Below are 15522 nucleotides of genomic sequence, written 5' to 3'. Positions count from 1 at the left end.
TTCTCAGCACTCCCAACTGTGCCAAACGGTGACCTTTGGAGCTGTCCAAATGCCTGAGTTATGGCCTCATCAGCACTCACCGCCGCCACTCCTGACGCTCTCGCACAATTCCAAATAGGAAACCTGACCTTTAGAATCAGCCCAGGGCAAAAAAAAAAATATCCTTCCCCTTCCTGGATTGAGCGCCAGCCAGGCCACACAGCGCGAGATTGAGGCAGGCCGGGGCTTTGTGCTCTGGAGAGAGGAGGGGGGAAGCAGCTGCTCTCCTCCTCCCCCAGTCTCCTGCCTTGTGCTCGGTGGAAGAGCGGGGGCATTTGCCTGCGAATCGATCTGTGTTGGGTTTTTTTTTTTGAAGTGGGTAGAATCGCCTGGCGTCTTGGAAGACGCGCTGCCGGAGGGAGGCTGGGCGCACGGCGTGTCCGGGTGGCAGGCTTAGGAGAAGACCACCCCATCCCCCCCCCCTCCCCGCCGCCCATCACTCCGTTTAAAAGCAGGGAGAGATCTGCGCATGCTTCACTCGAGGTCTTGCCTCCCCCCGCCCCCCCCCCCGCCGGGTCCCGGTAAAGAAGGCTGGCCTCGGTCTTGCCGGCGTTAGGGGAGAGAAAGCAAGCTCTATCCTCGCGCCGCTGAAGATGCGCCTCCGGTGCGCGGAGGCGGGACGAAGAGGGCGCCCGGGAACCTCCCCGTCCTCCGTCGTCGGGCTGCTCGAGAGTAACAGGTCCCCGTGGCTCTGATTCGGCTCTCCCGGGGCTGCAGAGAACAGACCGACACCCCCCGGGGCCCGTAGAAGCTGGAGCAGCAGATGCCCCCCCGGCCCGGAGGGCGATAGGAGAGCTGCAGCCGTGCCCACCGCCTCCTGCGGTGCCAGCGGTGCGGCCGCGGTGAACATCTGGGCGGAGGTGGAGGGCGGAGGGAAGCGCGGCGGGAGCCCAGCCCTGCCCAGCCCCGACGGCGCCCTCGCCTCGCCTCGCCTCGCCTCCCCTCGCCTCGCCTCCCCTCGCCTCGCCTCCCCTCGCCTGGCCGCTCGGAGCTGTCCAAGGAGGGCGGCGCTCTCCATGGTGCTGAAATCCGCTCCCGCGGGACCCTTGCCAGGCGCTGAGCGGCCCCGGGCGATCAAGGCGCGCCTCTCCTCCGCCTCCCCGCCGCTCGCTTCCAGCCCTGTTGCTGCCTCGCCGTCGCCGGCCGCGGAGCCCCGGCAGCCCGGAGCCCTCCCGCTTCGTCCGCCTCGCTCGGAGTAATGGCGGCGCTGACCAAGGTGGCCGGAGCCTCCACCCTCCTGGTGGTCTTGTGGGGTAGGCGCTTCCCTTCCCTTCCCTTCCCTTCGCTTCCGTCTCGAGAGGCAGCCTCAGGTGTCACCGCTCTTCCAGCGGAGACAGGCTGGAAATACACAAGGGCCGCGGGGAGGGGGATTTTGCAGCTGAACCTCGAAGACTTGCCCGGTGATATCGTTGGGTTCGCGCTGGTGAAGGGTTGTCATGGCAAGATGTTGTGCCCAGTGTTCCCTGTAAGCTGAGCGAGCGTGAGCTGGCTCACTGTTTTTTTGGCCTCCAGCTCATACATTTTTGACTTAGCTCAGGAAAAATGGCCCCGGAGCACCATAACGGGTGCAGGAGCTCACAACTTTAAGGCCAGTAGCTCACAATTTTAATGCCAGTAGCTCGCCAAGTAGAATTTTTGCTCGCAAGGCTCTGCAGTTTAGAGGGAACATTGTGTGCCCTTCAGTTCAGCGCGCTGGGGTGGGCGGGGGTGGGGGGGCGTTTGCTAAACAGGTTAGCTGTTGAAGGGAGCGGGGGCACGAAGGCTTACCTGTGGATCCACCCGAGTGAAGCCGATGGAATGTTGAATATGCAACGTTATATTATGCTACCTACGGTCTCTCTCACCAGGAGTTCCAAATATGATTGAAACCAATGGAATTTTGACTGGCGTTCTTCCCACTTTAGTTACAGGTTGTTATAACTGCATAGGGTTTTTTTAAAAAAAAATAAATAAATAAATAAACCCTGTAAAATATTTTTAAGGGCTCTCTGCTTTGACGTTATTTTCAAGCATGGGGGTGTCTGCTTTTTTTTGAGTTTGCAGACTGCTTCAGCAGATTTGGGAAGCGAGGCTGTATTTTAGGAGATGGGTCAGGAAAACAAAAAAAAAAAATTATAGGAATCTTCAGTTGTCAACGCAATCCGTGCCTGCTTAATGAAGAGCTCATCTCAGAACACTTCAGGCGCTGAGGCTGACAGTGCTGGGAAAGGAATGTATTTTATTGCACAGGGGCATATTTATGAGATTTCAGTAGGTATACCTAATAGAAGGCATTTTGGAGCAACCGCACAAATGCATTTTTGCTCTTTGGCCAATACCAGTAGATTCTGTGCTCTTTAGGGCTTGGAGCATTTTTCACATGTGACACTTAACAGAGTTTTGCACTTCCCACCTCTAAAAATCCTTTCATTAGCTGGAATGTGCTTTCTTTAAAAATGGCTGTCATGTCCTTTTTTCTTCTCTTCTCTTTTTTTTTCTTTTTACCTTTTGTATTAGCCATGTTCCCGTAATTGCATACACTGTTTGAGAGTGTCTCAGCAGTATATTTAGGAACCTTTGCAAGAACTTCCTTAACCATATATGGCAAAAGCCAAAGGGCTGTCTCTTGCATCCAGGAAGAACAGAACTGAAGAATAATTAAAACAATTAGCACCAAATTGTTTTAATTATTGATGGTGTGACTGTTTTCATTGAATGTGTAATTTATAATACATATTGCTTTTAACTGTTTGTTGTGGTTTTATGTTGTGAGCTGACCTGAGTCTGCTTCGGCGGGAAGGGTGGGATATAAATCAAATCAAATAAATAAATGTTATAGTTGGAATTCACATCTCAGGGGGATTAATCGGCACAGTTCATTGCAGCACGAAGGAACTGGCACTGTGGAATCGTCGGTTGAAATGGGTTTAGGAAGATCCCTCTAACCACTTGTCCGCAGATCTGAAAGACAGAATTTTCACAGTTTTTTTCCCCCTCTGAGCAGTACTCATTACTGCTACCTTAGGAGCATACCACACGTGCAGTCTTTGGTATGGAGACCTATACCCATGGTGTGTTTGTGTGTGTGTGAGAGAGAGAGATACAGGGCTTTTTTGTAGCAGAAACTCCTTTGCATATTAGACCACATACCCCTGATGTACCCAATCCTCCAAGAGCTTACAGAGGTCTTAGTACAGGGCTGATTAGTGTCTCTCAACCACTATGAACATATGAACGTATGAAGCTGCCTTATACTGAATCAGACCCTTGGTCCATCAAAGTCAGTATTGTCTTCTCAGATGGGCAGTGGCTCTCCAGGGTCTCAAGCTGAGGTTTTTCACACCTATTTGCCTGGACCCTTTTTTGGAGATGCCGAAGACTGAACCTGGGACCTTCTGCTTCCCAAGCAGATGCTCTAACACTGAGCCACCGCCCCTCCCCACTGTACTGTAAGCTCCAGGAGGATTGGTTACATCAGGGGTGTGTGACCTAATATGCAAAGGAGTTCCTGCTACAAAAAAAAGCCGTGTGTGTGTAGAGAGGGGGGAGGGAGGGAGAGGGAGAGAGAGAGAGAATAATATAATGTTGCAAACATTCCAATCTCCAGTGATCTCTTGAAAAAACACTGAAGAAGAGCTCTGTGGAGCCCTGAAAATGACTTTTAGGAATGAGATGAAGATCTGTGTGCTTTTTGAGGGGATTCATGTATCCATTATATATGCATGTATATAAAGAAAAGTGACCATGTAATTACTAAAGCCAGAGTGTACAGAGCATTTGAAAAAGTTTGCACTTGCACAATGCAGAATTGAACCCAGAGATTTGCATAGAAAGGTGACCTGTTCCTTCATTCTTAAGAGAACAGGTCCCATTTGTCGGTGTGGGTGAGCAACTTCTGAGAAAACGTCTGGCCAGCTGGCTCCATGCCACGGGTACACTGGCATCTAAATTATTCCATTTGGAAACTGTCCCTTCCACTTTTAGCCCAATTTGAATGAAGCACCATAAAAGTCAGATTCGGATCCCTGTGCTGATGAACAGGCAAGGAACGTCTCACCAATCTGAAAATGACCAGTCCTTTCCATGCCAAGAGATTATTAAAGAGAGATTATTGGTTGAGATCACTGTGAAGTGGGAAGCTTTTGCAAATCCGGGTATTTAATCTGTTCTCAATGAAGGCCATGAATTAAAAAGATTTGTTTCCAATGAGAAACAGAGGAGACCTAAATAACCGATTATTCTCTGTGTTCCTCTGCCCCTGTCCGTGTGTGTGTGTGTGTGATCCATCTTCTTTCCCCCAACATGGAAATGCGGCTCCGCCACACATACATGTTCACGCATGCGAACTGGCTGTTACCCTTTCTGTGCCACGGTGCCCGCCCTGTCAACCCCCCCAAGCTGGAGTCTGCTCAGCAGTCTGCGTTGAAGTCCCATCCGAGACTGAGGCGGTCCAGGGATCTCAGATGAAGCTCTTGTGTATCGCTTGCATGAAGAGAGAAGAAGTCACTGCCAATACTGTGGTGGAATGGTTCTATAGGCCTGAAGGAGAAGAAACCGATGACCTCGTAAGTTAACTTAAAAACATAAGAGAAGCCATGTTGGGTCAGGCCAATGGCCCATCCAGTCCAACACTCTCTGTCACATAAGAACATAAGAGAAACCATGTTGGATCAGGCCAATGGCCCATCCAGTCCAACACTCTCTGTCACATAAGAACATAAGAGAAGCCATGTTGGGTCAGGCCAATGGCCCATCCAGTCCAACACTCTCTGTCACATAAGAACATAAGAGAAGCCATGTTGGGTCAGGCCAATGACCCATCCAGTCCAACACTCTGTGTCACATAAGAACATAAGAGAAGCCATGTTGGATCAGGCCAATGGCCCATCCAGTCCAACACTCTCTGTCACACAGTGTCCAAAAAAAAATATCCCAGGTGCCATCAGGAGGTTCATCAGTGGGGCTAGGACACTAGAAGCCCTCCCACTGTTGCCTCCCCTCCCCAAACACCAAGATTACAGAGCATCACTGTTTCAAACAGAAGTCATAAGAACATAAGAGAAGTCAAGTTGGATCAGGCCAATGGCCCATCCAGTCCAACACTCTCTGTCACATAAGAACATAAGAGAAACCATGTTGGATCAGGCCAATGGCCCATCCAGTCCAACACTCTCTGTCACATAAGAACATAAGAGAAGCCATGTTGGATCAGGCCAATGACCCATCCAGTCCAACACTCTGTGTCACATAAGAACATAAGAGAAGCCATGTTGGATCAGGCCAATGGCCCATCCAGTCCAACACTCTCTGTCACACAGTGTCCAAAAAAAATATCCCAGGTGCCATCAGGAGGTTCATCAGTGGGGCTAGGACACTAGAAGCCCTCCCACTGTTGCCTCCCCTCCCCAAACACCAAGATTACAGAGCATCACTGTTTCAAACAGAAGTCATAAGAACATAAGAGAAGTCAAGTTGGATCAGGCCAATGGCTCATCCTGTCCAACACTCTGTGTCACACAGTGGCCAAAATAACCAGGTAGCCAAAAAAAACCCTCCCAGGTGCCATCATGAGAGCCAGTTTGGTGTAGTGGTCAAGTGCATGGACTCTTATCTGAGAGAACCGGGTTTGATTCCCCACTCCTCCGCTTGCACCTGCTGGAATGGCCTTGGGTCAGCCATAGCTCTGGCAGAGCTGTCCTTGTGAGAGCCAGTTTGGTGTAGTGGTTAAGTGTGCGGACTCTTATCTGGGAGAACCGGGTTTGATTCCCCACTCCTCCACTTGCACCTGCTGGAATGGCCTTGGGTTAGCCATAGCTCTGGCAGAGGTTGTCCTTGAAGGGGCTGCTGCTGTGAGAGCCCTCTCAGCCCCACCCACCTCACAGGGTGTCTGTTGTGGAGGGAGAAGATAAAGGAGATTGTAAGCAGCTCTGAGTCTCTGATTGAGAGAGAAAGGGTGGGGTATAAATCTGCAATTCTTCTTCATCATCATCAGGTCCATCAGTGGGGCCAGGACACTAGAAGCCCCCCCACTGTGCCCCCCCAAGCACCAAAAATACCGAGCATCACTGCCCCAGACAAAGAGCTCCATCAATACCTTGTGGTTAATAGCCACTGATGGACCTCTGCTCCATAGGTTTATCCAGTCCCCATGTTGGGTAATTCAGTTTGTTGGGTAACTCAAGTCATAAGCATGGGAGCCGAAGGAATTCATTCATTTGGAAGATTTCTATCCTGCCTTTCTGCCCAAAATAACAGATCAATTGTATATGGCATCTGATACGGATGAGTTAACATTGCTGTTGTCAGATATTGACTCTACGGTCTCTTATAAGGTAGCACTTTCTGCTCCAGCTGCCAGCAAAATTAGGGCAAAGGCAGTATCCAGGTAGACAGTAAAATGATGTCATTTACTGGACAATTAAAACTTGACTATGAAACTATGGGGACGCTGTAGGTAATTAAGATGGTAAATAATCAAAATTTGAATGTGTCAGTTTCAGAGTTTTAGACTGTTTTTAACCTGTAATTGTAATGGCCAGGGGTGGAATTCTAGCAGGAGCTCCTTTGTATATTAGGTCACACACCCCTGGGGTAGCCAGTGCTCCAAAAGCTTACAAAAAAGAGCCTTGTAAGCTCCTGGAGGATTGGCTACATCAGGGGTGTGTGGCCTAATATGCAGAGGAGCTCCTGCTAGAATTTCACCCCTGGTAATGGCCAATGGCTTTACACAATAAATTTTACTGACTGACTTTCTGCCTGGTCAGGTGAGGGCTGCCAAGGCAACTCACCATTAAAGCACTGTGAAAGTATGTCATTAAAACAAAGCAGTTCTAAAAAGCACATCGCCGTGATCCATACTCTGATTACATCCAGTGTGTTCGATGTGAAATGCATTTATTCATTTAAAACATTTATTAGCTGCCTTCCTGGGTGTTCATGAGACCAGACTGTAGGAAATGAGAGCCGGTTTGGTGTAGTGGTTAAGTATGTGGACTCTTATCTGGGAGAACCGGGTTTGATTCCCCACTCCTCCACCTGCAGCTCCTGGAATGGACTTGGGTAAGCCATAGCTCTCGCAGAGCTGTCCTTGAAAGGGCAGCTTCTGTGAGAGCTCTCTCAGCCCCACCTACCTCACAGGGTGTCTGTTGTGGGGTGGGGGAGGTAAAGGAGGTTATAAACTCCTCTGAGACTCAAAGATTCTGAGTGAAGGGCAGGGTATAAACTCAACATCTTCTTCATTTTCTTCTTCTAAAAGGGCTTTAAAGTCCTTAATGGTCTAAGACCAACATATCTGGGAAACTGCCTCTCCCTATATGCCCCCCAGAGAGCTCTGCAGTCTGCTGAACAGCATCTACTGGTTGTCCCTGGCCCAAAGGATGTCCACTTAGCCTCAACTAGGGCCAGGGCCTTTTCTGTCCTGGCCCCTGCCTGGTGGAACAAGCTACCATTGGAGATCCAGGCCCTGTGGAGCCTGTTGATCCTTTGTGTGATGAGCGCTGTTCAAAAACATGACTTTCAAACAAAGAAGCTAGCAAACATTTTTAAATGATCCACTGTTGTTGTTGCTCCTCGAGTAATTCAGGTATGGGCTAGGACTGACTGGCATTCTTCCTTGTTCTTCCCTTGACAGATTTATGTGTTCGAGAATGAGAAAAAACTGACACCACCACTGAGCCGCTTCCATGGGCGGCTGATGTGGAACGGGAGCAAAGACATGCAGGACGTGTCCATCTCCATCCACAACATCTCCCTGAATGATTCGGGGGTCTATACCTGCAAGGTCAACAGGACGTTTGACTTCGACATCCATCACCACACCGTCATCACCTCCACACTGATCCATCTCACAGTCGTGGAGGAGGGTATGGAGGAACTGACTTGTAGTGTTAGCTCTGAATTGACTTGTAGAATTAGCTCTGAATTGTCTTGCAGAATTAGCTCTGAACTGACTTGTAGAATTAGCTCTGATGTCTTCTGTCAATGGCCAAGCCATTTGCAAACAAATAAGGCAGTGAATACCTTTCTCCAGTTGGAGTTCAAGTTTTTTTTTTTGTTTGTTTTTTTTTTTGTATAAGGGAGTTAGATTTGAGTTCAGGAGCATCTTAAGAGTCCTACAAGAGTTTCAGGGTAAAAGCCAGGGATAACCAAGCTTATTTAACATAAGAGCCACACAGAATATATGTCAGATGTTTGAGATTGCAAGACATGAATGTCGGCTGTTTGAGAGAAGGGAGGGACGGAGGCAGGGAGGAAGGCAAATAGATGGGGGAGGGAGGAGGGAAAAGAAAGCTACTTTATATGCGTTCTCCAAATCACCAGCTGGCTTGGCTTGGAGAGATGATTCAAAGAGACAAATGCCTTCTCTAAGCCAGTCAATGGGGCAGTGGGGGCTTCAAGAGCCAAACAATATTTGTGAAAGAGCCACATGTGGCTCCCAAGCCACAGTTTGAGCACCACTGGTATAAGCTTCCAAGAATCAAAGCTCCCCCTTCATTGGATTTGAGTAAGAATGGAGATCCAATCAGAAGGTGGGAGGGGTGTTGTGAAGAATGCTTGTAAAGGATGCAAAGGTACCATGCATATTGTGCTTGAGTAGAGCAGAGGGGCAATGCTTGGGGGGCAGAAAATGAGCATCTGTAGTGAGATAAGAATCCTGGGACCCTATTCAGCTGTGTGTGTGGGGGGGGGGGGAATCCATTGTTTGATGTATAAGGAAAAACTGCAGCTGTTGCTCTTGCATCTCCTGTTTGAGAGCACAGCAAAACAGGAGATGTAGTGTTTAAAATCAAATTAAGGGTGACTTTTCAGGCAGCCAAAGACAGTTGCTATGTGGACCATTGATTGTATTTGGCAGTCTCTAGCCTCACTATCAGGAAGCGTTTGCATCACTCTGAATGCCTTTGCTCTGGGGGACGCAAATGTCTCCTGTGATCCTGTGCAATGAAGATCCTGTGAATTTAGGGGGAGGTGTTTGTGAGTTCCCTGCATTGTGCGGGGGTTGGACTAGATGACTCTAGAGGTCCCTTCCAACTCTCTGATTCTATGATTTTGTGATCCTACACTGTGGCATATCACTCAGATCTCCAACAGCCAGCTTTGGGCGGGTTGGTTTATTTAGACCATCTTTGAAAAGAGGACAGTTTTAGAAAAGCCAGGTCGCTTTAGATTGGAAAATTAGTTATCAAGTCTTAAAAGGAATTCAAAAAAGTTACTTTCATTATTGGACTATTTCGGTTAATATAGCCGAGCTTACCCGGTGACAGAAGTGTGATATTGAGCATAGCAAATAAATCTCCCAAGAAGTAGATTTCAAAAGTAAAACGTAGATTTAGCCCTGACCTGAATAACCCAGGCAAGCCTGATCTCGTCAGATCTCAGAAGCTCAGCAGCGCCAACCCTGGCAAGTACTTGGATGGGAAACCAACAAGGAATACCAGGAGTGGGAGGCAGAGGCAGGCTGTATCAGCTGATTCTCTGAATGTACTCCATGCCCTAGTAAGAGTCACCAGAGGTCGGTGTGACTTCCAGGCATGGGCATGCACACATGCACACAAATGCAACCCCCCCACCCCCCCAAAAAAGTGAAACTTAATTTTATTGAAGTTGAACCGGTTCATTCAGGTTGCAGTCAGAAGGAGAGAGAGACATCTAATCCAAAGAGTATTTTCCCTAGCACAAGCGGTCAGAAAATCTGGCATCCTGTGTATGTGAAAGGACGAGTGCACCGTTTCTATAGGAGAGACCTGTAGAGATGTGTGACTCCATGAGGTGCCATGTGAAGCATGAGGAGAACAAGGGGGCACAGAGAGCAAAGAGAGTCAGAGGGCAGCTCCCAGGCTGGGGCAAAGAGAGGCATCCCCTTCAAGGAGATAGCACTTATAGAGTGATGTGGCGCCCCCAAGTGCCCAGGCGTACTGAGTCGCTCCAACATTGATGAGTGAGCTGCACAATTTTGCCTAAGTAAAGGATGCCAGACTGATTCTGCAAAGGAAGATTCACATAGCAACTGACACAGGTACAGTTTTGCTGTCAGTAGACCCTGCAGCCCTTCAAGCATTTGAGTACCATTCTGAATCACCCTCTAGTCCAGAGGTGGCCAAACTGCAGCTTGGGAGCTACATGTGGCTCTCCAAGCCCCCACCCCCACCCCATCAGCTGGCTTGGGGAAGGCATTTTTCTCTCTTAATCACTACTCCAAGCCAAGCCAGCCAATGGCTTGGAGAATGCATTTAAAGTTGCTTTCTTTTCCCTCCTCCCATCTGTTTGCCTGCCCATCCGCCTTCACCTTCCATCCCAGTGCCAGAGCTAGACGGTCTGTCACTCAAGGCAAGGCTAACTTCTGCCCCCCCCCCTCCTGCAATGATAACATCACCGAGTCACATGGGGGCGCCCAATTTGGCACCCCCAGAAGGACAGCACCCTAGGCAGTCACCTAGTTTGCCTAGTGGCAGGGCCGGCCCTGATCCTTTCTTCCTCCCTTATCAACATCTGATATTCATGTCTTGCAGCTCTCAAACATCTGCCGGTTATTCTGTGCGGCTCTTGTGTTAGGCAAGTTTGGCCACCCCTGCTCTAGTCTTTCTTCCCTCCATTCCCTGTAAAAGCTTATTAGTAAATCCAGGCAGGCTAAAGAAATGGATCTTACAGTAGTCATAAAACAGCCTGCCTTCTCTCCCTCCATGCAGTGCAAAGCATCCCCCTTAGTTTAAAAACATAAGGCTTTTGCTTTTTATTTTGTTCATTTTCCTACAGAGGATTTATTTTCTCTCTCCTCCTTCAGGAGTGCTTAGGGGTTCCCATCTCCAACTGCCTGTATCACAGGTCTTTGGTCAGCAAGGTTTGGGTTTAGGCAGGGCTTTTGGGGTAGAAAAAGCCCAGTAGGAACTCATTTGCATATTAGGCCACACCCCCAATGCCACCATTGTTTCAAAAAGCCCAGTAGGGACTCATTTGCGTATTAGGCCACACCCCTAATGCCACCATTGTTTCAAAAGGCCCAGTAGGAACTCATTTGCATATTAGGCCACACACCCCGATGCCATAATTGTTTCAAATATGCATTGATTCATTTGCATATTAGGCCACACACCCTGGCACCAAGCCAGCCGGAACTGCGTTCCTGCTCAGAAAAAGCCCTGGGTTTAGGATTAAGTTGTTCTTAACTCAGAGTTGTTCTTAGCACGATGTTTATTGCAAGGTGTCAACAGACCCAGGCTCATCTGGGGAGCAGATCTGGCAGCACGCTATTCTCTGGCGGCCTGACGGGAGCCGCAACGGTTCCCCAGAGAGAAGAGCAGAGCTGCGACTCCCTCCTGTTAAGAGCTCCTCCTATGCGCTGTATCTTTATCAGCATCCCTTCTTTCCTGCATCATCCTGTTGCTGAGGTTCCCCTCTCCCCCAGTTGCCTCTATTTCATGGCAGCGCTCGCTTGTTCTCTTTGGCTTCAGCACATTATAGAAGGTCTGCAGATGCGGGAGGGGTGCAGATAATTAGGGAACAAAAGGAGAGGCTGTCCTGTTTCAAGACGGGGAATAAACACGAGGCTTTGAATCTCAGCAGCAGGTCATCTGAGCAATGCTGCAGGTCTAAGCATGCACTTGGGATGGGAGAGAGAGGAAGTATGGTGCAGTGGTTAGAGTGTCAGACCCAGGTCTGAATCCCCACTCTGCCATGGAAGCTCGCTGGGTGACCTTGGGCCAGTCACACACTCTCAGCCTAACCTACCTCACAGGGCTTTCGCGAGGATGAGAGGAATGATCGAGGAGGAGGCTGGATTTACACCCCACACTTCACTCAGAGCAGTTTGCCATCTCCTCCCCTTCCTCTCCCCGCCACAGACACTCTGTAAGGAAGGCGGGGCTGAGAGAGCTCTGAGAGTACTGTGACTGGCCCAAGGTCACCCAGCTGGCTGCATGTGGAGAAGTGGGGAATCAAACCCAGTTCTCCCTATTAGAGTTCACTGCTCTTAACCGCTACACCAAACTGGCTGCTTTGGGTCCCCATTGGGGAGAAAGACGGGGTGCAGGGCTGACCCTGCCACTAGGCAAACTAGGTGATTACCTAGAGCGCCAGCCTTCTGGGGGGTGACAAACTGGGCACCCCCCAGGTGACTCGGAGACATTATCAATGCAGAGTGTGTGGGCGTGTATGCCAGACATTAGCCTTGCCTAGAATGCCGGACAGTCTGGGGCCGACCCTGGTGGAGTGTAAATGAAACAAAAGATTGGGAGCGTTGTAAGGCCTTTTAAGGGAGAACAGAGCCTCAGTTCTGTCCTTTGGTGCTCATGGGTTCCCTGAAATCGCCCTCTTCCCTCCACCCAGGTCACTTCACAGCATTGCTCTTTCTCTGATTATCCAAACGCTCCAGGGAAGCGACTGATTACAATGAGTGTTTCGTCATGACGTGTCTGATTATTTTTATTGCAATCGGGAAGACCAAAGCCCGGAGGCTTCGCTGCAGAGAAATCCATGCAGCTGATCAGGACCGCACGTGCTGAGGTGCTAGAACGCAAGGCGCCTGCACTTTGCCGCCGGCACAGTTTGTTCCATGGGAATCGATTGGCATATAAATGTCTCCGGAACTGACTAAGGGCATCAAATCTGGGCCCCGGAGCTCAGCCACCCAGTTTCTGCATGGCAGTAATTCAATGGAGGAAAATATAGAAAGTCACATGGGCGGGGGTGGGGGGAGGGTGGGAATCGCAGGGCTGCCTGTAAAGGAGGTCACGGCAGTCTAGATCCCAGGTTTTGCTAATAGGGCTGGTGGAGTGGTGAAGAGAGAGCCACGTGGTGCAGAGTATTAAAGCTGCAGTACTGCAGTCCTAAGCTCTGCTCACAACCTGAGTTCGATCCCTGGCGGAAGCTGAGTTCAGGTAGCCGGCTCAAGGTTGACTCAGCCTTCCATCCTTCCGAGGTCAGTAAGGGAGGGGCGGTGGCTCAGTGGTAGAGCATCTGCTTGGGAAGCAGAAGATCCCAGGTTCAATCCCCGGCATCTCCAACTAAAAGGGTCCAGGCAAATAGGAGAGAAAAACCTCAGCTTGAGACCCTGGAGAGCTGCTGCCAGTCTGAGTAGACAATTCTGACTTTGATGGACCGAGGGTCTGATTCAGTATAAGGCAGCTTCATATGTTCAAAATAAGTCCCCAGCTTGCTTGGGGGAAAGCGTAGATGACTGGGGAAGGCAAACCACTCTGTAAAAAGTCTGCCATGAAAACGTCGTAATGCGACGTCACCCCAGAGTCAGAAACGACCGGTGCTTGCACAGGGGTACCTTGACCTTTCCATGGTTAAGAACAGTGGACTCTAATCTGGAGAGCTGGGTTTGATTCCCCACTACTTCTCTACATGCAGCCCACTGGGTGACCTTGGGCCAATCGCAGTGTTCTCAGAGCTCTCTCAGTCCTGCCTCCCTTACAAAGTGTCTGTTGTGGGGAAAGGAAGGGAAAGAGACGCCTCAAGAATCCCTTTCATTCTTCGTCTCCTTCGCAGCTGGAGAAGACTTCACATCGGTCATCTCGGAAATCATGATGTACATCCTCTTGGTCTTCCTCACCTTGTGGCTTCTGATAGAGATGGTTTACTGCTACAGGAAGGTCTCCAAAGCAGAGGAGGCGGCCCAGGAAAATGCGTAAGTGAAACAGCCCCAGCTGCTCCAGAAAAGGCCATAATAAGCGGACCCATCAGAAATGGATGAAGTTATCATTAGAAGGCCGGGGGGGGGGGGGCGGCAGAGATGTGTTTCACAACTGCAGAAGCTCCGTTGTGCATCCAGAGCACCTTTGCATTGAGAGCCAGTTTGGTGCAGTGGTTAAGTGTGCAGACTCTTATCCGGGAGAACCAGGTTTGATTCCCCGCTCTGCCGTATGTAGCTGCTGGAAAGACCTTGGGTCAGTCACAAGTTCTTTCAGAGCTGTTCTGCTCAAGAGCAGCTTCTGTCAGAGCTCTCTCAGCTCCACCTGCCTCACAGGGTGTCTGTGGTGGGGAGGGGAAGGGAAGGGAAAGGCGATTGAACAGATGCAGCTGGGTTTTATAGCCATGGATATTGAACATATGAACATATGAAGCTGCCTTATACTGAATCAGACCTTTGGTCCATCAGAGTCAGTATTGTCTTCTCAGACTGGCAGCGGCTCTCCAGGGTCTCAAGCAGAGGTTTTTCACACCCTTTTTTGGAGATGCCAGGGATTGAACCTGGGACCTTCTGCTTCCCAAGCAGATGCTCTACCACTGAGCCACCGTCCCTCCCCTAGGATATTGGATTTATATCCTGCTGTATACTCTGAATCTCAGACTATGGCTCCCATGAATGCCTGCTCTTGATTTGGGGTCTCTGCATGTTAATTATATTACTGAACTATATCCCTTCCCTAGATGGAGCTACGTCTTTTCTTTCTCCCTCTCTCTTTTGAAAGAGGGCATGGATTGATACGTTTCTTCTTGGACTAACCTTGCAGGACTGACTACCTCGCGATCCCGTCAGAAAACAAGGAAAACTGTGCTGTACCTGTGGAGGAGTAGCAGGTGAAGCCCCAGGGTATGGTTTGCAACCAAAGGTAAGATCTGCGGTGAAACCTGTGTGCATAACCGTGTGTGCTAATTAGGAAACTGTTGCGCAGTGCGAGAAGTGCTCGAACAGGGGTGGGTCAAGCACTTTCACACACATTGTGTGGCTCTCTAAGCCCCTGGCCAGCTTAGAGAAGGCATTTGTCTCATTAAATCACTTTGCCAAGCCAGCAGCTTGGAGAAAGCATTTAAAGTTGCTTTCTTTCCCCCTCCATCTATTTCCTTCCTTCCTTCTCTTCCGCCCTCAAACAACTTGACGGGGAGGGACGGTGGCTCAGTAGTAGAGCATCTGCTTGGTAAGCAGAAGGTCCCACGTTCAATCCCCGGCATCTCCAAAAAAGGGTCCAGGCAAATTGGTGTGGAAAACCTCAGCTTGAGACCCTAGAGATCTGCTGCCAGTCTGAGTAAACAATACTGACTTTGATGGACTGAGGGTCTGATTCAGTATAAGGCAGCTTCATATGTTCAATGTGGTTCTTACATTAAACAAGTTTAGCCAACCCTGAGCTAGAACATTTATACCTAGAACAAAGACATCCATGGATGAGCGTGACATTTCTAGGCAATTCCAAGTTAGCAAGTAGTCCTGTAGAGATCATTTTCCAAGCTGCCGGTTAGCTTGGCTTGGAGAACTGATATAATGAGAGACATGTCTTATCCAAGCTGACTGACGGGGTGGTGGGGGAATTGAGACCCACACAATAGGTGTAAAAGAGCCACAGTTTGGCCACCCCTGTTCTATACATATATACATATACCTTCCTTATACTGACAGACCCTTGGTCCATCAAGGTCAGTATTGTCTACCCTGGTGTCAAACATGCAGTTCAGGGGGCGAATTAGGCCCCCGAGCAACTGGCTGTCATCTGCTTCCTTCTCCCTATATCTTGCTACCTTCTGCATAAGAGCTAGCTTTGCAAGGTTTGCTCAATCGCACAGGGG

The 15522-nt window shown here is 49.5% G+C and overlaps 1 protein-coding gene across 1 annotated transcript; it reads left to right on the top strand.

Moving 5' to 3' along the window:
• Window positions 1-1183: 1183 nt before the first annotated feature.
• SCN3B (sodium voltage-gated channel beta subunit 3) lies at window positions 1184-14565 on the top strand. Its single transcript, XM_060251011.1, has 5 exons — window positions 1184-1292; window positions 4417-4583; window positions 7649-7880; window positions 13507-13645; window positions 14472-14565. Exons 1-5 carry the CDS (start codon window positions 1238-1240, stop codon window positions 14533-14535), a joined length of 657 nt encoding a protein of 218 aa, XP_060106994.1. The 5' UTR covers window positions 1184-1237; the 3' UTR covers window positions 14536-14565.
• Window positions 14566-15522: the final 957 nt, after the last annotated feature.

This window comes from Heteronotia binoei, chromosome 12, assembly GCF_032191835.1.
Source record: "Heteronotia binoei isolate CCM8104 ecotype False Entrance Well chromosome 12, APGP_CSIRO_Hbin_v1, whole genome shotgun sequence".
NCBI classification, from domain to species: Eukaryota; Metazoa; Chordata; class Lepidosauria; order Squamata; family Gekkonidae; genus Heteronotia; species Heteronotia binoei.
The sequence above is the reverse complement of the archived record's forward strand: the minus strand, read 5'-3'. Positions and strand labels throughout refer to the sequence as shown.